Source organism: Rhincodon typus, chromosome 21 (assembly GCF_021869965.1).
Source record: "Rhincodon typus isolate 14 chromosome 21, sRhiTyp1.1, whole genome shotgun sequence".
Taxonomy (NCBI): Eukaryota; Metazoa; Chordata; class Chondrichthyes; order Orectolobiformes; family Rhincodontidae; genus Rhincodon; species Rhincodon typus.
In genome coordinates this window covers 829,440-849,532 of record NC_063352.1, presented here as the reverse complement: position 1 = coordinate 849,532, position 20,093 = coordinate 829,440, and the positions used below count along the sequence as shown (strand labels likewise).

Sequence of the window (20,093 nt, the reverse complement as noted above, 5' to 3'; positions counted from 1 at the left end):
TGTGTGTGTGTGTGTGTGTGTGTGTGTGTGTGTGTGTGTGTGTGACTCTTTGTGAGACAGAGTGTGTGTGTGTGACTCTTTGTGAGACTGTGTGTGTGTGTGTGTGACTCTTTGTGAGACTGTGTGTGAGTGTGTGTGACTGTGTGAGTGTGACTCTTTGTGAGACGGGGGTGTGTGTGTGTGTGTGACTCTTTGTGAGACACAGTGTGTGTGTGTGTGTGAGTGTGTGAGACGGTTTGGGTGTGTGACTGTGTGTGACAGTGTTTGTGTGAATGTGTGTGTGTGAGTGCATTTGTATTTGTGTGTGTGCGCATTTGTGTGTGTGCGCATTTGCATGTGTGTGTGTGACTCTGAGACAGTGTGTGTGTGTGTGTGTGTGAGTATTTGCATGTGTGTGTGAGACTGCGTGTGTGTGTGTGTGTGTGTGTGTGTGCGCACATTTGCATAAGTGTGTGTGTGTGTGCATGTGCATGAGCGTGTGTGGGGGGCGCGTGGTGCATGTGTGAGAGAGCAGGAGAGAAAGAAATGGGGATTTATTTGCATTTCCTGTAAAATATTTAACTTTGGTGATAACTCTGTGAATAGCAGGGGCTTCGATTTCCAGTGTATTACCCTAGTGCGCGTGTTGCCCTAGTGAGCGTGTTGCCCTAGAGAGTTGCGAGATTAAATTATGAGTAATTCCAATGAGAAGAGAAACAATATTGAAATTAAAAGTTTGCATTGGTAGAAATATCTCAGCAACTCAATTATTTTCAATGACTTAATCGAGCTAAATGCAAATAACTGCCAATAGTCATGTTTGGAACTTGAATTCATAACTTCAAACAATTTGATAAACTGCAAAAGTCTTTTGAAAATAGAGTTTATGTACATTCCTTAAGATGTAGATAAAATGTCAAAAGAAACATTAATCATGCTGATTGCCACCTCACCACACTGGTTTTACACTTCGCCCAATCTTATAATCCACTGCATTGCATCCAATCCTCTTAGTGAGGTTCTAATTTATAACAAAGCTTTGAATAATTTAGTAAAAGGCAAAGTCTGTTGGGAAATATGTTGTTATTAGAGCCATCGGTACCTATGACTTTAATCATTATACTCTCATTTTAGGGATTGTCCTGAACCTTGAAATGATGCAGAATAGAGACAGGATCAGAAGAATATAGACAAGTTAACAGCGTGTAAAGTTATACATTTTGAGGGAAAAAGAAAAAATGAAACAATCTGCCGTCTAATTGCAAGATTCTCAAAATTAAAGGATGAGAGTGTTTTCAGGGTCTAGGTCATGGCTTATAGTACACGGGGACAGTGCAAATTTGCTCTTGGAAGCCCCCAGAAAGTAAGAACAAGTCAATCATGGGGGTAACCATCAGAGCAAAGGAAAATTATGACTAGAGCAACAGAATTTAATTACAGCCAGTCACCTTCATCCACAACACCTGTCCCAACAGCCCTTTGTTTGCAATGTGGTGTAGGTTCAAATTAGAATCTCAGTAACAAGTTGAGGGCTATACGTTAATTCGCTCAATAATTTCCATCGATGACATGTATATAATATTAAAAGGTTTCAATAATCTTTAAACTGAAAAAATCCATAAACCCCTGATCATGGAAGTGTGTTATAGATTTTTTTCAAATGTTTCTGTGCATTTAGTTTGGATCAGTGATATCTTTGTTATTGACTGTGACAAGCTAAACTTTTCCTTTTTACTGCAGGGTTATTTTACACGAACTGTGTTTTACTATGGCTTTTATACAAATGCGAGCATTCAAGCAAATCCCACTGCCAAAATGTACAACATGCAAGTTGCTTACTTCCTCACAATTGGATGCTACATGCTGAGTTGCTTTCTATATCTGGTTTACAGGTAATTGGATATAATTCTTTCAGTTCTTAAACCATTTAGGATAATAAGACCATAAGACCTTAAGATACAGGAGCAGAATTAGGTCAGTTGGCCCGTCAAGTCTGCCAAGCCATTCCACCATGGCTGATATGTTTCTCAACCCCATTTTCCTCCCTTCTCCCTGTAACCCTTGATCCCCTTACTAATCAGGAACATAGATGGCACGGTGGCTCAGTGGTTAGCACTGCTGCCTCACAGCACCAGGGACCCAGGTTCAATTCCACCCTTGGGTGACTGTGAGGAGTTTGCACATTCTCACCGTGTCTGTGTAGATTCCCTCTCTGTGCTCCGGTTTCCTCCCACAGTCCAAAGATGTGCAGGTTAGGGTGGATTGGCTGTGCTAAATTGCCCATAGTGTTCAGGGATTAGGTGGGTTATCGGGGGATGGGTCTGGGTGGGATCCTCTGAGGGTCAGTGTGGACTTGTTGGGCTGAAGGAGCTGTTTCCACACTGTAGGGAATCTATGTCTATCTCTGCCTTAAATACATTTAATGACTTGGCCTCTACAACTTTCTGTGGCAATAATTTCCACGGATTCATGATCGTCTGGGTGAAGAAATTCCTTCTCATTTCAGTTCTGGAGGGTCTTTCTTTCACACTGAGGCTGTGTCCTCAGGTCCTAGTCTCTCTGACCAGTGGAAACATCTTCTGTGCATCCATTCTATCCAGGCATCTGAGTATTCTGTCAGCTTCAATAAGATACCCCCGTATCCTTCTAAACTCCATTGGGTACAGATCCAAAGTCCTCAACTGCTCCTCATTTGACAAGCCCTTTGTCCCTACAACCATTCTTGTAAACCTTTTCTGGACTCTTCAATGCCAGCACGGCCTTCCTTAGGTATGGGGCCCAAAACTGCTCACAATATTCCAAACGCGGTTTGACCAGAGCCTTATACAGCCTCAGCAGTACATCTCTGCTGTTATATTCTTGCCCTCATGAAATAAATGCTAACATTACACTTGCCTTCCTTACTCCAACTGAACCTGCATATTAACATTATGAGAGTTCTGGACTCCTACGCTCCTGTGTACTTCAGATTTCTGAAGCCTTTCCCCATTTATAAGATAGTCAATGCCAGTGTTCTTCCTACCAAAGTGCATAACCTCACATTTTCCCACATTATATTCCATTTGCCACTTCTTTGCCCACTCTCCTATGCTGACCAATGGGGTTTATTTACCTCCATTTACTTGCGTTAGCTATAGATGTTTCTATGAGTAGATATAACCATTCCAATATTAGCTAGCAGAGAAAATATACTCCAGCATCTTTCTTAACACACTGTGTTGGCAGATCAGAGTTAGCTGGGTGGTGATGGTGTCATGGTATAGTTGCTGGACTAATAATCCAGGAATTTAAGAAATGTTCCCAGAATCTGGGTTCAAATCCCACGATGGCAGATGGTGAAATTTAAATTCAATAAAATGTAGATCGTGGTGGCTTCAGTGACATCTTCTAACTGCATAACTGTGACTGAGCATGGCCACTTTGGAAAGCCAGTGCTGATCCAGGAGCAAAATGGCATATTGAAAATGGCACGGGCAGCAGAGACGCTGGTCTTTCAGCAGATATCCTCTGGGTGATAATGTTCTGGGAACAGCAGATGGTAAAATTGGATAGATTTGAACATGAGGGAGACCATGGGGTCAGTGTTGGTAGTTAATGAGGTAAGTTTAGTAAGATATGCTGACAGATCTCACTAGGCTTCGCTGTGCAAAATCCTTCTAAAAAACCGAAATTGCTGACATTTAGCCAAAACACATAAGATTCAGCTGTAAGTCAAAAAAGAGTATTCCTGTCGAGAGAAACAAAACTCAGGCAGGTTGTTGAACAAGATTCACTGTTCGAGTTTTACTTTTGATAGAAACCAATTTCACCTCAATGTTTGGCATGAAAATCCAATACCCGTTATTTAAAGGAAGTTAAGAATATACTTAAAGAACAGAAGGGATCTTCCCAATGTTAACCTCAAAAACAGGGAGCTTTATTTAGTCCTGGATTGAAGAATAGTTCACATAAAAGGAAACATTTTTGAACTTATGCACCGACCTCAAACTGATAAACTGCCATATTATCTCTTTCAGCTGCTGACTACATTCTACATATCTTTACACATTTTCTCTATTTGTTTCTGATTCCCACTTTTGCAGTTCTCATTAGGCCTGAGAAACTATTTGATGCTAATTCCAAGTTATTCTGCTCTTTAAAGATGTTCCATTCCAAATGGTCCATTAAAAAGTCCTGACATCCCTCAGCTTAGCAATTGTCAAAACAATTCATAAAAGAAGAAATAGAGAAAAAGCAGCCTTTATGAGGACAGTTAATAATAATTTAGTGGATTGTATGTTTAATTAATCATTTTTCTACTTTAGCATGGCAAAGTCGTTCAATGAAAACTTTATTGCAGTTGGCATCCTGAGTGGTGATGCAGCCAAGCTCCTGTGTTCCTGGGACTTCAACATAACAAATGAGAAAGCAGTAGAACTGAAAAAAAGAAACATTAGCAGGCAGTTAAAGGTATGTGACATGTAGCACCATATAATTTATAAATTCGGAACAGTTCATTTTATGCAACAATTACTTCTATGTCACGTTAAAAAATGTAATCTATTACAAATATCGTAAAAAATACATAATCCCATTTTTAAAATATCCATAGCTCAACCTGAAAAATTTATATAAGGTCTTCTAAAAATAGATAATGGACTCTTTTAAAGTCATTTCACTTTATTTCACTTTAGTTCTCTTTAGAACAACGAAGGATGAGAGGTGACTTGATAGAGGTGTACAAAATGATCAGAGGTATAGATAGACAGCCAGAGACTTTTTCCTAGGGTGGAGGTAGCTTTTATGACGGGACATAGTTTTAAAATGAAAGGAGGTAGATATCGGGGAGACGTCAGAGGTAGGTTCTTTACTCAGGGTGGTAGGGGCGTGGAATGCATTGCCGGAGAGGGTAGTGGAGTCGGCCTCATTAGGGGCATTTAAACGGCTATTAGATAGGCATATGGATGACAGTATAAGGTAGCGGTGGAGGTTAGTTAGACCTTAGGTTTAGAGTAAAAGTTTGGCACAACATTGTGGGCCGAAGAGCCTGTACTGTGCTGTACTGTTCTATGTTCTATGTTCTAATGCATTGCTTTGAACTTAATAGTTTGGAGGAGAGGCCTTGGAAGAGAGTAGCAGCAGCATAAACAAATAAAGAGCACACTCGGGAGAAAGCATGCTTCTTTTTCACTGTGTTCACTTAATGTTATTATGCTGGTCTGCTTTGAGGCTTTTCCCTTCCTGGCTGATGCTGTGTAAATAAAAAATCTGAACCAAGAAATCTTTTTAACTAAGAGCTTCCATCTTGCTGAGGAAGTTTCAAGCGAATCCCCATCCAACAACTTACTCTGAAACTTTGAGCTGAAACTTGGCAGCTGTAAGAAAATGGCCCACAACAGCGGAGAGATCCCATAAGATTCAAAAACAACTGTCAATATTTCGTCTGAGACAACCCCCTCCATTTTTAAGACGAAATATAGATTTACCCTAATTCCTGATGTTTGTAGGTCTTTTATAGAATTCCAGAATGTGAATCCACACCTGCACCAATGTGTCTTCAACGTGTCATGCCCTCTCTATTGAAATCCATCCATTAGTTTTGAGATATAATATTTTGGTGCATCTCCTGCCAACACATTTGAACAGGAAATTGCCATCATTGATGTCACCAGTGTGCGCCCACCCTGAACTGGAACTAAAACCAAAAGCTGCAAGCCCCATGTTGGTGCCTCTCCCCACTGACAGCTCCCTTCCCTGCTGGTCATTCTCCTCATTGTTGGCCACCTCACTGGATCTCCCGTTGGCTGTTCCACTGGCTACCCCGCTTAATGTCCAGCTCATCACTCCACTCAGAGACAGACTGATTTTTTAAAATTTTGATTTGATTTATTATTGTCATATGTACCTAGGTACAGTGAAAAGTTTTGTTTTGTGTGAAGTACAGGTAGATTATGCCATACAAAGTGCATAAGGGTCTGAGCACTCCACTGACTCAATAGTTTTGAAATGAATTTCTGGGGCACCAGGTTGCCACAAGAAATGAACTTAAAGTATGAAGCCATTACCCAAGTCTCATGTCTTCACCAATGGTGACAGCAAAGAGATAGTGACTACATGGGTTGTGATGGCATCCCCTTCACTGGCAATGGTTACAAAAACAGCCATATTGTTCATAGACAAACCAACAACACAGATGAAAACATTGCCTCAGTTAATTAAAGCATTATAAAATCACAGACACCCCAAATTCAGCTCACCTGTCATTTTGAACTGAGCCCCAAAGGCACTCCTGAATATGAGAAATCCTGATCAAGCACCTCATTTAGCCCTATTACATTAATTACCCAATGTCACGTCCCCCATAGAGACTGCTAACATTTGAAAAGATATTTGAATTTTTTGTGAAAGGATCACATAACATTGTTCACAAAGGGAGGTAGACAGAAAGCAGGAAACTACAGACAAGTTAGTTTAACATCTGTCTTTGGGAAATTGTTGGAACCCATTATAAAGGAAATAATAGCAGGATATTTGGAATGTCAAAGTGCAATCCATCAGCGTCAACTTGTGTTTGACTAACTTGCTGGAGTTCTTCAAAGATATAACAAGCCAAGTGGATAATGGGGCTCCTGTAAATGTTGTATATTGGGGAGGTGATGGCCTAGTGGTATTATCGCTGGACTGTTAATCCAGAGACCCAGATAATGTTCTGGAGACGCAGGTTCAAATCCGCAATGGCAGATGGTGGAATTTGAATTCAATAAAAATCTGAAATTAAGAGTCTAATGATGACCATGAATCTATTGTTGATTCTTGGCAAAAACCCATCTGGTTCACTAATGTCCTTTAGGGAAGGAAACTGCCATCCTTACCTGGTCTGGCCTACATGTGACTCCAGACCCACAGCAATGTGGCTGCCTCTAACTGCCCTCTGGGCAATTAGGGATGGGGCAATAAATGCTGCCTAGCCAGCGATGCCCTCATCCCATGAATGAATAAAATAAAACTTGAAGAATGAGGAAGGATGTAATTTTGTTGGAGGTAGTTCGGAGAAGGTTCACTAGATTAATTCCATAGATGAAAGGCTTGTTTTATGAGGAGAGATTGAGCAGTTTGGGCCTATATTCAGCACAATTTAGAAGGATGAGAGGAGATCTAATTGAGGTAACTAAGATACTAAAAGGAATTGACAAAATTGACACAGATCGGATATTTCCCCTAGTGGGCCAATCAAGAAAGAGAGGTCAGAGTTGTACCTAAGGCTAAGGTTTAAAACAGAGATGAGGAGGATTTATCTCTCTCAAAGGATCGGGAATCAATGGAATTCACTACCCAGAGTGGGATGGACATCGGAACACTAAATAAATTTGGTGAAGAGATAGATTTTTAATTGGTAATTGGTTGAAAGGTAATACGGAGCAAGCAGAATATAGAAGTTGAAGCTGAGATAAGATCAGCCATGATCGTATTAAATGGTAGAGCAGGCTCAAGTAGGATCATATGCCTGGTGTGCTCTGAATTCTTATGTTCTTATTACACATTTTAAATTTTCACTCAAACTGGGAAAGTAAAAATAATTTTGAGGAACCAATATTTATTAGGCAACTTAACTTGAAGCTACAGAAAAGACCTACATGTGACATCAGCATGACCAAAAGACTGTCACCATGGTTCTATTTCACTCTAAAGTGGACATTTTATTCTCCAGGAAGCATCCCAAGATTATTCTCTCCTTCCTTTTCCCTTTCCCCACCAGGAAACTTCAATGCCAGGACTGACTTTCAATATGAGCATTACGCTGGAGTTTTGTACCTCTACCAGAACTTGGTGAATTTTCTGGCCATATTTAATCCTCACAGACTAGGTCTCCAATGTGTGTACGAGCTTCCACTTCCTATGTTTCCGTCTTTCTTTCTCTTCCCCCAACTCCATTCCAACTTAGAATTAAATAGATAAAGTATAACTGTTCAGAGAACTGTTCAGAGAACTTTCACATTCTTAAGACCTCCCTTTGAGAAGTAGACTTTAACAGTCCACCCATCATCACACATACTCTCCCCATTGTCTACAGTGTTAATACCTTGCTGTCCTTCCCAAAGAGAGAGAAAAAGCCAAAGCCCATCTTTACAACCAAGCCACCCAAGCTTCTTGTCAGTCAGAATTCATGACAGGTCAGATAATACACTTCATCCCTTCACTTCAGCTTAAATTAAGGAGACATCCCAAAATACAATAGCTTGTATTTATAACACCTAAAAGCTGTTTTTGTTTCAGTAGTGCTGTACAAGGTGGGTAGGTACTTCTGCCAATGAAGAGTATTCCTAGAATGACTTCTCAATGGAAAAATTGTCTTCTATAATCCAATACAGAGAGGTCACAATCAAAATAAAGAAACATTTGAAGGAATGCAGCAAGAAGGAACAAAACAAAGTGCATTGTATTTTGATAAATTAAATTCCTAATCTTTTCCATGTAGGATCTCCCAAGAGAAAACAGTCATTTTCTTTCAGGGGAAATTAGTGTTGATTTGGCCAGTGATACCCACAGCCTGCGAGTTACAAAGAAAAATATACTACACCATATGTTCACTCCATAGTGAGGAAAGGTTGACATTGTGTTACAGCTGAACTGTTGTGAAGTGTCACTAGAAACTTTAACTTTGTTTCCTCTTCATCAATGTTCCAAGGCCTGCTGAGTTTGTCCAGTAGTTTCATATTCAAGATTTGTCAAAATAATAAAAGAGTAATCGATGATTCTGTCATTAGCTTGAATGAGGAGGACCAGAATCAAACCAAATGTTGCAGTTTATTTATCTAATCAAATAACTTCTCTTTGTTAAATGTTTACAGACAAATTCCAAGAAAATTAGTGCATCAAAATAGAGCAAATTAATCTATTTTTACGGAAAAATGATAGCATTTCAAAATTCAGGAAGACTATAAGGGATATTTGCAGTTAAAAGTCTGAATTGTTCATACTTACAGGAAATGTTATCAGAAAAAATGCACTACCATCGGCACCTATCAACAAAACAGAGAATACTGCGATATTTAATTCATCTGATGGCCTGGATTATTTCATTAGGAACAACATTTGGTTGCTGTTTTGGAATTCATTCCTTTTCGATCTCCAATTTTAAGGTATAATTTTATTGATTTTGCATTTTACTTTTTCACGTGTTGATGTACTGAATGCATGATGGTGCATTTGTGTATCACAGAATCACAGAATTGTTACAGTTCAGGTGGCCATTTGGTCCATCATTCAGCACCAGCTCACTGAGCATTTTAACTTTGTGCAATCTTGCCTTTTCCCTATGACCCTATACATTATTCCACTTTAAATAATTATCTGATGCCCTCTTGAATGCCTCAATTTGAATCTGCCTCCACTGCACTTCCGGCAGTACATTCCTTAAAGCAGTGAGTCCGAACTACAAATGTAGGAAAGGGCAGATCAAAATTGAGGAAAGTTGCTGGAAAATGAATAGTTTAATGAATATTCAATCAGAGAAATTGTCAATAAAAGATAGAAAACAAACCAATTAAATCACTCAAAACACAATAAAATTAATTTGCATTTTGTTAGTCATTTGAATTTCTAGGAAGGAGACATCAACAGATAGTAATATCAAGAGATATATAATTAAATCAATACTGACTGCTTACAATCTCAACCCCAAGTCAATTAACCCCAAAGAATCTGTGTCTGAGTGAGTGAGAAAGAGGCAAAGAGAGAGAAACAGAGGAGATGTGAGACTGATTGCACATTCACATTTTTTTTGGATTATCTATATTGCTTCCTTTGTGGTGTTAAAGTAAAATTCTATCAGTGTTGATATGTGCATTTGAAGAGGGAAAAAGTATTGTTTTGTGCAACCAGTTTTTGCATTGTACGCTACCGTTAAATTAAATTATGCAAGCGCAGTATTGAATGCAGAGCAAGGCCATGCACACATGCAGTGAAGAGAGAACACTGCAATCACTTTTTCAAATGGCTGTCTCTCTGATAAGATGCCGCGACACTGTTGGTAAAGAGATGGCAGCTGAGGGTGTCCCAGACTGATCATTGATGATGACAAAAACAACTTATTAGAGGAAAGATTTACTTATGATTGAATTTTCTATCTATTCATCAAAATCAATACATTTTTGAAACAAAGATGAGACATTTGTAGTTTTATAAATGCAGTTTTATCTAATAATACTTAGGCATTACACTTAAAAAAATGAGGCTTATAACCATGGCTGATGGTTGACGTCTCAAACACAAAGACAAATCTGAGCTCATTTTTTTGGATTGTTGAAAGTCTTGAGCATCCTAACTCTCCTTTACAATCTGTCATTTTATCCCAGTTACATGACAACCTTAACACTTGTGCACTGCGTATTAACTTGAAAGGATGTTTATGATAGTGTGTAATGCATCATTGAGTTGATGTGTTCCATCCTTGCAGGTACTGATCTGTGCTACAATGATTGACATTTGGCTGTAATTTAGCCTCCCTTAACCTGACTGCAGGAAGTGCAATCCCCAACATTCCAGATGCTGGTTTTTCTTTAATAGGCATTTATCATAATTCAAAAGAACAAAGAACAAAAGAGAAGTACAATGCAGGAACAGGCCCTTCGGCCCTCTAAGCCTGTGCTGATCATCGTGCCCTGGCTAAACTGAAAAACAAACCTCCTGCCCTTATTCAGTCCAGATCCCTCTGATCCCTCCCTATTCATTTAACTATCCAGATGCCTTTTAAATGTGCCAACGTGCCTGCTTCTACCACCTCCTCTGGTAGTGCATTCCAGGCTCCTACCGCTCTCTGCGTGAAAAACTTCCCTTGCACATCTCCCTTAAACTTTCCCCCTCTGACCTTGAACCTGTGCCCCCTTCTGATTGAAACTTCAACCCTGAGGAAAAAATCCTCTGACTATCCAGCCTATCTATTCCTCTAACTAATTTTGTAGATCTCTATCAGATCTCCTCTCAGCTGCTGCCTTTCTAGTGAACACAATCCTAGTCTTTTTAGAGATAGTAGGAACTGCAGATGCTGGAGAATCTGAGATAACAAGGTGTAGAGCTGGATGAACACAGCAGGCCAAGCCTTCTTCTGAAGAAGGGTCTAGGCCCGAAACGTCAGCTTTCCTGCTCCTCCGATGCTGCTTGGCCTGCTGTGTTCATCCAGCTCTACACCTTGTTACCCCTAGTCTTTTTAACCTTTCCTCAAAGCCAATGCCGTCAACGTCCTGGTGAGCCTTCTCTGCACTCTCTCCAAAGCTTCCACATCCTTTTGGTAGTGTGGTGACCAGAACTGCAGACAAGACTCCAATTGCGGTCTAACAAGGGTTTTATATAGCTGCAATATGGTTTGCCAATTCTTGTACTCCATGCCCCAGCCGATGAAGGCAAACATGCCATATGCCTTCTTATTTACCTTGACCACCTGTGTTGCCACTTTTAGAGAATGTGGACCTGCACACCCAGATCCATCAGTATGTTAATGTTCCTAAGGATTCTGCCATTTACAGTATAATTCACACCTAAATTTTGATCCTCCAAAATGCATCACCTTGCATTTGTCTGGATTAAACTCCATCTGCTGTTTCTGTGCCCAAGTCACCAATCTATCTATATCCTGTTGTATCCTTTCACAATTGTTGGCACTATCAGCAACTCCACCAATCTTCGTGTCAGCTGCAAACTTACTAATCAGACCACCCACATTTTCCTCCAGATCGTTTATATATACTACAAACAACAGAGGAGCCAAGACTGACCCCTGTGGAACACTAGTAGTTACCGGTCTCCATTCTGAAAAACATCCTTCTACCCTCTGTCTTCTATGACCAAGCCAGTTTTGTATCCATCTCACCAACCACCACCCCACCCCCCCCGAATCCCATTTGATTTTAGTTTTTGTACCAATCTGCCCTGTGGGACTTTATCAAATGCTTCACTAAACTCCATATGAACTACATGCACAGCCATTCCCTCATCAATTATCTTTGTAACCTCTTCAAAAAATTCAATCAGGTTGGTGAGACATGACCTTCCCTGTACAACACCATGCTGCCTGTCACTAATTAGTCCATTTTCTGCCAAATGTGCATATCTCTTGTCCCTCAGTATCTTCTCCAAGACCTTCCCCTCCACAAACATCTGGCTCCCTGGCCTATAATTTCCTGGATTATCCCTGCTTCCTTTCTTAAACAAGAGAAAAACATTGCCTAATCTCCAGTCCTCTGGAACCTCACCTGTGTTTAAAGAGGATGTGAAGAGATCTGCTAATGTCCCAGCCATTTTTTCCCTTGCCTCTTGCAATAACCTGGGATAGATCCCATCTGGCCCTAGGGACTTATCTACCTTAATGCAATTTAGGATACCCAAAGTGTTCACCTTCAAAATATTGACATCCTCTAGAGTATTCACATACTCATCCCTGACCTCAGCATCAGTCATGTCCTTCCCCTCAGTGAATACCAATACAAAGTACTTATTAAGAATCTCTTCCACTTCCTGTGGCTCCATGCATAACTTCCCTCCTTTTTCCTTGAGGGGGCCAACTTTTTCCCTTGCTACCTTCTTTCTTCTAATATACACATAAAAAGCCTTGGGATTCTCCTTGACACTGTTTGCTAAAGACATTTCATGGCCCTTTTAGCCTTCCTAATTCCGCGTTTAAGTTCCTTCCTAATTTCTCTATATCCTCAAGAGTTTTGTAAGTTTGTAGCTGCCCAGACCTGACGTCTGCTTCTTTTTTCCTTTTGACCAGCAAGTAGCTCAGTGGTTAGCACTGCTGTCTCACAGCACCAGGGACCTGGGTTCAATTCCACCTTCGAACAACTGTCTGTGTGGAGAATGTACATTCTCCCTGTGTCTGTGTGGGTTTCCTCCGGGTGCTCTGGTTTCCTCCCACAGTCCAAAGATGTGCAGGCTAGGTGGATTGGTCATGCTAAATTGACCGTAGCATTTAGGGATGTCTAGATTATCTGTGTTAGCCATGGGTAATGCAAGGTTACATGGAAAGGATAGGAGGATGGGTCTGGGTGGGATACTCTTCGGCGGGTCATTGTGGATTTGATGGGCTGAAGGGCCTGTTTCCACACTGTAGAGATTCTACAATTCTATGATACAATTTCCCTCATCATTCATGTTTCCTGAATCCTGCCATTCCTATCCTTCAGTTTTGTAGGGACATGCATGTCCTGCACTTTAGACAATTGGCCTTTAAAAGCCTCCCACATGCCAGAGGTAGATTTGCCCTCAAATAACTGCTCCCAATCCACATTCCCCAGTTCCTGTCTAATTTGGATGTAACTGGCTCTTGCCCAATTACGTACCCTCACCCGAGGGCCACTTGTGTCCTTTTCCTTGACTACTCAAATTATATGGAGTTATGGTCACTAAGCCTGAAATGCTCTCTTACTGAAACATCAATCACCCGTCCTGGCTCATTCCCTACGACCAAGTCTAATATGGCCTCCTCTCTGGTTGGATTGTCAACATACTGCCTCAAAAAGCCCTCCTGCACACAACTAACAAATTGCTTTCAATCCAAGCCCCTGGCTCTAAGGGATTCCCAGTCAATAATAGGAAAGTTGAAGCCACCCACCACAACTACCTGCTTTTTTCACACCTTTCCAGTATCTGACTACATATCTGCTCCTCTGTCTCCCGTGGGCTGTTGGGCGGTCTATAGAAAACTCCCAACATTGTGATTTCATCCTTCCTGTTCCTGAGCTCTATCCATAATGCCTCACTGCAAGATCCCTCCGATGTGTCATCCCTCAGCACAGTTGTGATATGATCCCTAATCAGCAATGCAACACTCCTCACCCCTTTTGTTTCCCTTTCTGTCCCAAGATTATGACCCTGTATCAGAACAAAGCAGACCACAGCAACACCAACAACTATCCAGGTATCGCCCAGCTGAGCATCATGCTGTCAGCGGACTGTGGATCCTGACTGAATGCATCTATCCTGAATCTGTCCCTCCCATTACAACTTGTTGGGATCAGTCTCAGTTGAAAGATTCGATGGTGACTACTATAGAGTTGGTAAAACATTATTCTGTGTTATCATCAAATAACAGCAGCTTGAGCTATGATTATAGCCACTGAGGCCTTGGAATAGAAGGGACAGTAGCAATGTGAAGACATTGAGTATAGGAGTTGGGATGTCATATTGCAGCAGTGCAGGACATTGTGGAAGGTGGAAGGACAGCAGAAAGTAGAGGCATACAATATTTTAGACTTCATAAGTAGAGACATGAGAGTCAAAGAGCAAGGAGGTTATGCTGAATCTATATATGACACTGGTTAGGACCCAGCTGGAGTAATACATACAGTTCTCGGCACTACTCTATAAGAAGTACATGAATGCATTGGAGAGTGTGTAGAGGAGGTTTATGAGAATGGTTTCAGTAATGAGAAACTTCAATTATGAGAAATGATTGGAGAAGTTGAATCTGATTTCCTTGGAGAGGAGAAGGCTGAAGGGAGATTTGATAGAACTCTTCAAAATCATAAGTGGTCTGGATAGAGTTGACAGGGAAAAACTGTTCCCACTCATACTAGGATCAAGAACCAGAGGGCACAGATTTAAACTATTTTGAAAAAGAAGGAAACATAAGGAGAGAAGCTTTTTCACATGCGAGCATCCAGATTTGGAAAGCACTACCTAAACGTAGAATGGAAATACTTTGACGGTTATGGGAAAAATGGCAGGAATTTGACAAGAAGTCAAGATGCTTGGACCACTAGTGCAACAGAAGGGCTGAATGGCCTCCTTCTGCACTATACCAGTTGTGATAATCTGTACTTTCCTGATCCATCTATCTCTAAAATTCCCATTGGTTCTCGCTCTTTCCTTAATAACAGAAAACCAACTTTCACAAGAAAATGTTTTGCTTTTATGTATTTGAAAGACCTATTATTGTTCACCATCTATATCAACATTTACCATTGAATTATTGAAAGAGAAATGTATACAGGCAGAAAATGTACACATAATGCAATCTTTTTAATGAGGAAGTATTTTGTTTTGTGTAAATTATTTTAATTAAAATCAGTTAGGTTCAACTAGTGACCCACATTATATTTACCCTAATACATTCTGCCCAAAAGCACCTTTTCTTCAATTAAATTACTGGGCTTACAACTATTCAAGGAGAAATGCTCATTCACAAAGAGATTATCAATCTGGTAAAATAATGAAACATTAATAGCTAAAAGCTGAAATGCACAAAAATGTCTTCTTGCATAATTACAAATTTTCTGTTAAAAATCATGTGTGGGATTTTCATAGAATCCCTACAGTGTGGAAACAGGCCATTTGGCCCAACAAGTCCACACCGACCCTCTGAAGAGCATCCCACCCAGAACCATGCCCCCACCCTTTCCCCATAACCCTGCATTTCCCATGAGTAACACACCTAATCTACACATCCCTAAACACTAAGGGCAATTTAGCATGGCCAATCCACCTAACCTGCACATCTTTGGACTGTGGGTGGAAACCGGAGCACCCGGAGGAAACCCACGCAGACACGGGGAGAATGTGCAAACTCCACACAGACAGTTGCCCGAGGGTGGAACTGAACCCAGGTCCCTGGCGCTGTGAAGCAGCAGTGCTAACCACTGATTTTGGTGAGGTTGATATCGCACACAATATTTCCAAATTAAACAGTAGCTTTTGCAAACTCACATGAAGAGTTAAACAAAATAGAAGTTTTGCTGCCTGGGAAAAGGTGCTACTTCTTTAAACCGCAAATCATATCAAATCTATCGACTCAAATAAACAGCAGGAGATTGTCATACTTAACAAGTAGCAACAGACTAAACTCACCACAAAAGTCTCAGCTTGGCCATTTCCAATTTTAATGGTGTGTTAAATCTTATTTACTCACAAACAACTTCTCTAGCATTGATATTAACTCTTAAAATGTATGTAGAATCATTGCTGCAACTTTTTATTATTGTTGGAGATTTTTTTAAAAATGAAATTTTTTAGCTTTTTATTTCTGTTTCTTTTGGCTCTGTCTTACGCCGATCCATCTTTCCCTCTCTCACATTATGTGTCAAATTGATCCATCGTTCCGTCTTTCCATGTCTGCTTCAAATATTCTGCAGTTTATTAATTATTCTTGAACCTAATTGATTATGGAGATACAGTTTCTTGTCCTATTCATGGTTGAAGAGAGGGTCACAAGGTGCTGCATTGTTTGGATGTTTGGCTGACAGCTGCTTGCCACCCAACCCACATAAAAAGTCTAAGGGCAAATGTGTGTGTGTAATAAATAGTGAACTACCCTGTTTGCTGGCTTCAGTAAGAGCTAGTCCAGCAGAATAATGAGCACAACACCAGATAAAACATCCAGCCCAACAGACAATTAGCAGTTCCACCAAGGACACCTGCACAAAAATCTCTCCAAAACTACAATGCTGCCCCTTTAATTAGCACAGTAACAGATTGTTAGCACGGCCGATGTGTGGGAATACCACCCCCTGCAAGTTCCCCTCCAAGCCTCTCACCATCCTGACTTGGAAATATGTCATTGTTCCTTCACTGTCACTGGGTCAAAATCCTGGAATTCCCTCCTTAACAACATGAGCACTTGGACTGCAGCGGTTCAAGAAAGCAGCTCACCCCCATCTTCTCAAGGCCAGCTAGAGACAGGCAATAGGTGCTGGGCCCAGCCAGCAATGTCCATGTCCCATGCAAGGATGGGAAAGAAATTTATGATTAACCTGTGATAACAAGAATGCATGGTCAGCTCATTTAAGTGACTCTAATCGCACTTTCCATGATGCAGTAGAAAGAGGAGAAGGGACAAGATTATCTAATCCTGACTGTGATAGAAGGTTGTTGGCTACTACTATGGAAATAAAAATTTTGTATAAAAGTTATTCTTTGCAGTTCAAACAATATCAGCTCATTCGATAAAGGATGGCTCAATTTGGAGCACTGGAGCACCCAGGACATAATGTAAAATCTTTTTGTGAGTCTGACGTTGAAGTTTGGTTTGACCTGGTCACTGAGAGTTTGGACCGCTATTCCAGACAAACAAGAACCTACAATAAATTGTACCTTTCATGGTCTCAGAATGATGTCCTAAAGTGATTTTTAACAGATTAGTTAATGTAAGTGCGGTTGCTATAGGCAATTGTGACAGTCAATTCTTACACAGTAATTGACGAGTTAATCAATACTTTCTTTCTGTCTTAGACTATTTGGTACCACATATACACAACTGGTAGAGTGCTCTGTATAGAGTTTCTAGGAAAGCGAGCAAACTATCGATCTTGGATGAATTGGTTAGTTGAGAGACTGAATTCTGGAGAAGATTTTGATCCAGCAAAGGAAAAGGCAGCTAAGTTTTCAATACATTCTGACCTTTCAGTGGCAGGTAGACCAGCAAAGCGGAACCAGCCAACTAGATTATGGGCTGTGAGTATATAAAGAAACAAGTCTAACAATGGCAACTTTGTCCAACAACTCCCATCAAAGAACTCAAAATTAAACAGTGGTAAATTGGTATTTGACCTTTACTCATAATAGCACAAGTGAGATTAAATAAATCACTCTTTAGCTTGCTGTAATCCTATATGACTGTATTTTAGAAATTCACACAGAAAGGTGTCACTTGAAAGTCAGCATTCTTATTAACTTCAGATTGTTTCTTAAACTCTGAACTTGGTATTTGTGAATTCAGAGATTCAATTCTAATCCCATTATGCCATTTCCTCCCCTGAGGACTTGAATTTGTTTTGCAATTGCTATGTGATTCAGCAAGCACGGTGTGTACAGAGAGAGAGCTTTTTCAGGACCTGAACTTGAAATAAACAAATGTAATAGAAATTGACATTTTATTTTAAAATCTGAAATCAACTAATTATTATTTTTGCTTCTTAATTGCAGTAAAGCAAGATATTGAACCCAGACTATTCTTCACCAGAAAATTTAACGTTATCTTGAAACTTTAAAAGGGTAAAACTGGGGCATGACAAAGGACTCACAAACAGGATTAGGCAGAATCCTGGGAAACTTTATAAATACTTTAAAGGGAAGAGGTTAACCAGGGAACAGGTAGGGCCTGTTAGGGACCAAGGGGGCAACCTGTGTGTGAAGCTATACGATATTGGAATAGTGGTGAATGAACACTTCTCCTCAGACTTCACTCTGGAAAAGGAGAATGTAGGTGCATAATTCAGGAAAAGAGACTCTCAGGAACTTGCACAGTTTGCCATAGGAAATCTGGAGGTATTGGAGGCTCTCGCGGGCTTAAAAACAGACAAACCCCAACCCAGGCCCAGGTGAACTGCACCCCAGGCTGCTGAGAAATTGCAGGGGCTCTGACACATTTTTAATTCCTCTCTGGCCAATGGGGGTAAAGTGCTGGAGGACTGGAGACAGCTAATACAGTTCCACTTTTTAAGAAGAGTGGTAGAGATTAACCAGGAAATTACAGACCAATGAGTCTCATGTCAACGGTAGGCAAACTATTGGAGAAAATTCTGAAGGAGTGAATTAATACCCACTTGGAAAGGCATACATTAATTAGGAATAGTCAATATGGCTTTGTCAGAGAGAAGTTATGTGAAATTTATGAAAATGTGATCAAGTGTGTGGATGAAGGAAGTTCAGTTGATGTAGTTTATAAGGATTTTAGCAAAGCTTTGACAATATCCCACATGGCAAACTAATTGAGAAGGTTAAAGCACATGGAATTCAGGTAAACTTGGCAAGATGGATCAGAAACTGGCTTAATAATAGGACACAAAAGGTAGTGGTAGAAGGCTGTTTGAGTAACTGGAGGCCTGTGTCCAGCAGTGTACCACAAGGATCACTACTGGGACCCTTATTGTTTGTTACATACATACATGATATAGATGAAAATGTTGATGGAATGTTAAGCAATTATGTAGATGACACTAAGATTGGTAGGGTGGTTAATAGCAATGATGGGTGTAGGTTACAGAAAGATACAGATGGGTTGATCAGATGGCTAGACCAGTGGCAGATGATATTTAACCCTGATAAGTGTGAGGCGATGCACTTTGGAAGAAGAAACAAAGATGAGGGAGTATTTAATGAATGGCAGGATTCTGTAACTTTGTGGAACAGAGGATCTTGGGGTAATTATTCACAGATCCCTGAAGTCGGCAGAGCTATTGAATAGGACAGTGAAGAAGGCATATGGGACATTTGCTTTCATCAGTCGTGGCAGACAGTATAAGAGCAAGGAGGTAATGTTGGAATTGTACAGAGCATTGGTCAGGCCACAGCTGGAGTACTGTGTGCAGTTCTGGTCACCTCACTATAGGAAGGATGTGATAGTACTAGAGGGGGATGTTGCCTGGGATGGAGAAAGTGAGCTATAAGGAGAGATTAGGTAGGCTTGGATTGCTTTCTTTAGAGCAGCGAAGACTGAGGGGGGAGGCATGATTAAGGTGTATGAGATGAAACAGTGACATGCCAGTGCAGGGAGTCAGTTGGCTCATTTGGCTGGATGGCTAGTTTGCAATGCAGAGCATTCCAATGGCCCAGGTTCAATTCCTGTAGGCTGAGGTTACCACAAAGGTCTCACCTTTCCACTGTCACGCACAATCTCTTATGAAGGGTATGGACAGGGTGAATAGAGAGCAGCTGTTCCCCTTGGTTGAGGGGTCAATCACGAGGGGATATAGTTTTAGGGTAAGGGGCAGGGGATTCAGAGGGGATTTGGGAAAAAAAAATTTTCACCCAGCGGGCAGTGGGAATCTGGAATGCACTGCCTGGGAAGGTAGTGGAGGCTGGAAACCTTACAACCTTTAGAAAAATATTTGAATGAGTCCTTCAAATATCATAGCATTCAAGAATATGGGACAAGAGCAGGAAATTGAGATTAGTGTGCATTTAGTGGTAGTTATTTCAGTGCAGACTTGATGGGCCAAAGGGCCTATTCTGCACTGTATGAAGGTATGTATCACAGCTGGAATACTGTGAACAGACCCCTTACCTAAAGCAAAATATACTCACATTAGAGATAGTAGGAACTGCAGATGCTGGAGAATCCGAGACAACAAGGTGCAGAGCTGGATGAACACAGCAGGCCAAGCAGCATCATAGGAGCAGAAAGGCTGACGTTTCGGGCCTAGACC

General features: G+C 40.7%; 1 protein-coding gene across 1 annotated transcript in view; it reads left to right on the top strand.

The window, feature by feature from the left end:
- LOC109920661 (transmembrane channel-like protein 5) overlaps positions 1-20,093 on the top strand; it is a 63,693-nt gene that overhangs the window by 952 nt on the left and 42,648 nt on the right. The window contains exons 3-5 of the mRNA XM_048609657.1: positions 1,720-1,871; positions 4,284-4,428; positions 8,943-9,098. Coding sequence (XP_048465614.1) covers positions 1,720-1,871; positions 4,284-4,428; positions 8,943-9,098 — 453 coding nt within the window. The remainder of the gene's footprint in view (positions 1-1,719; positions 1,872-4,283; positions 4,429-8,942; positions 9,099-20,093) is intronic.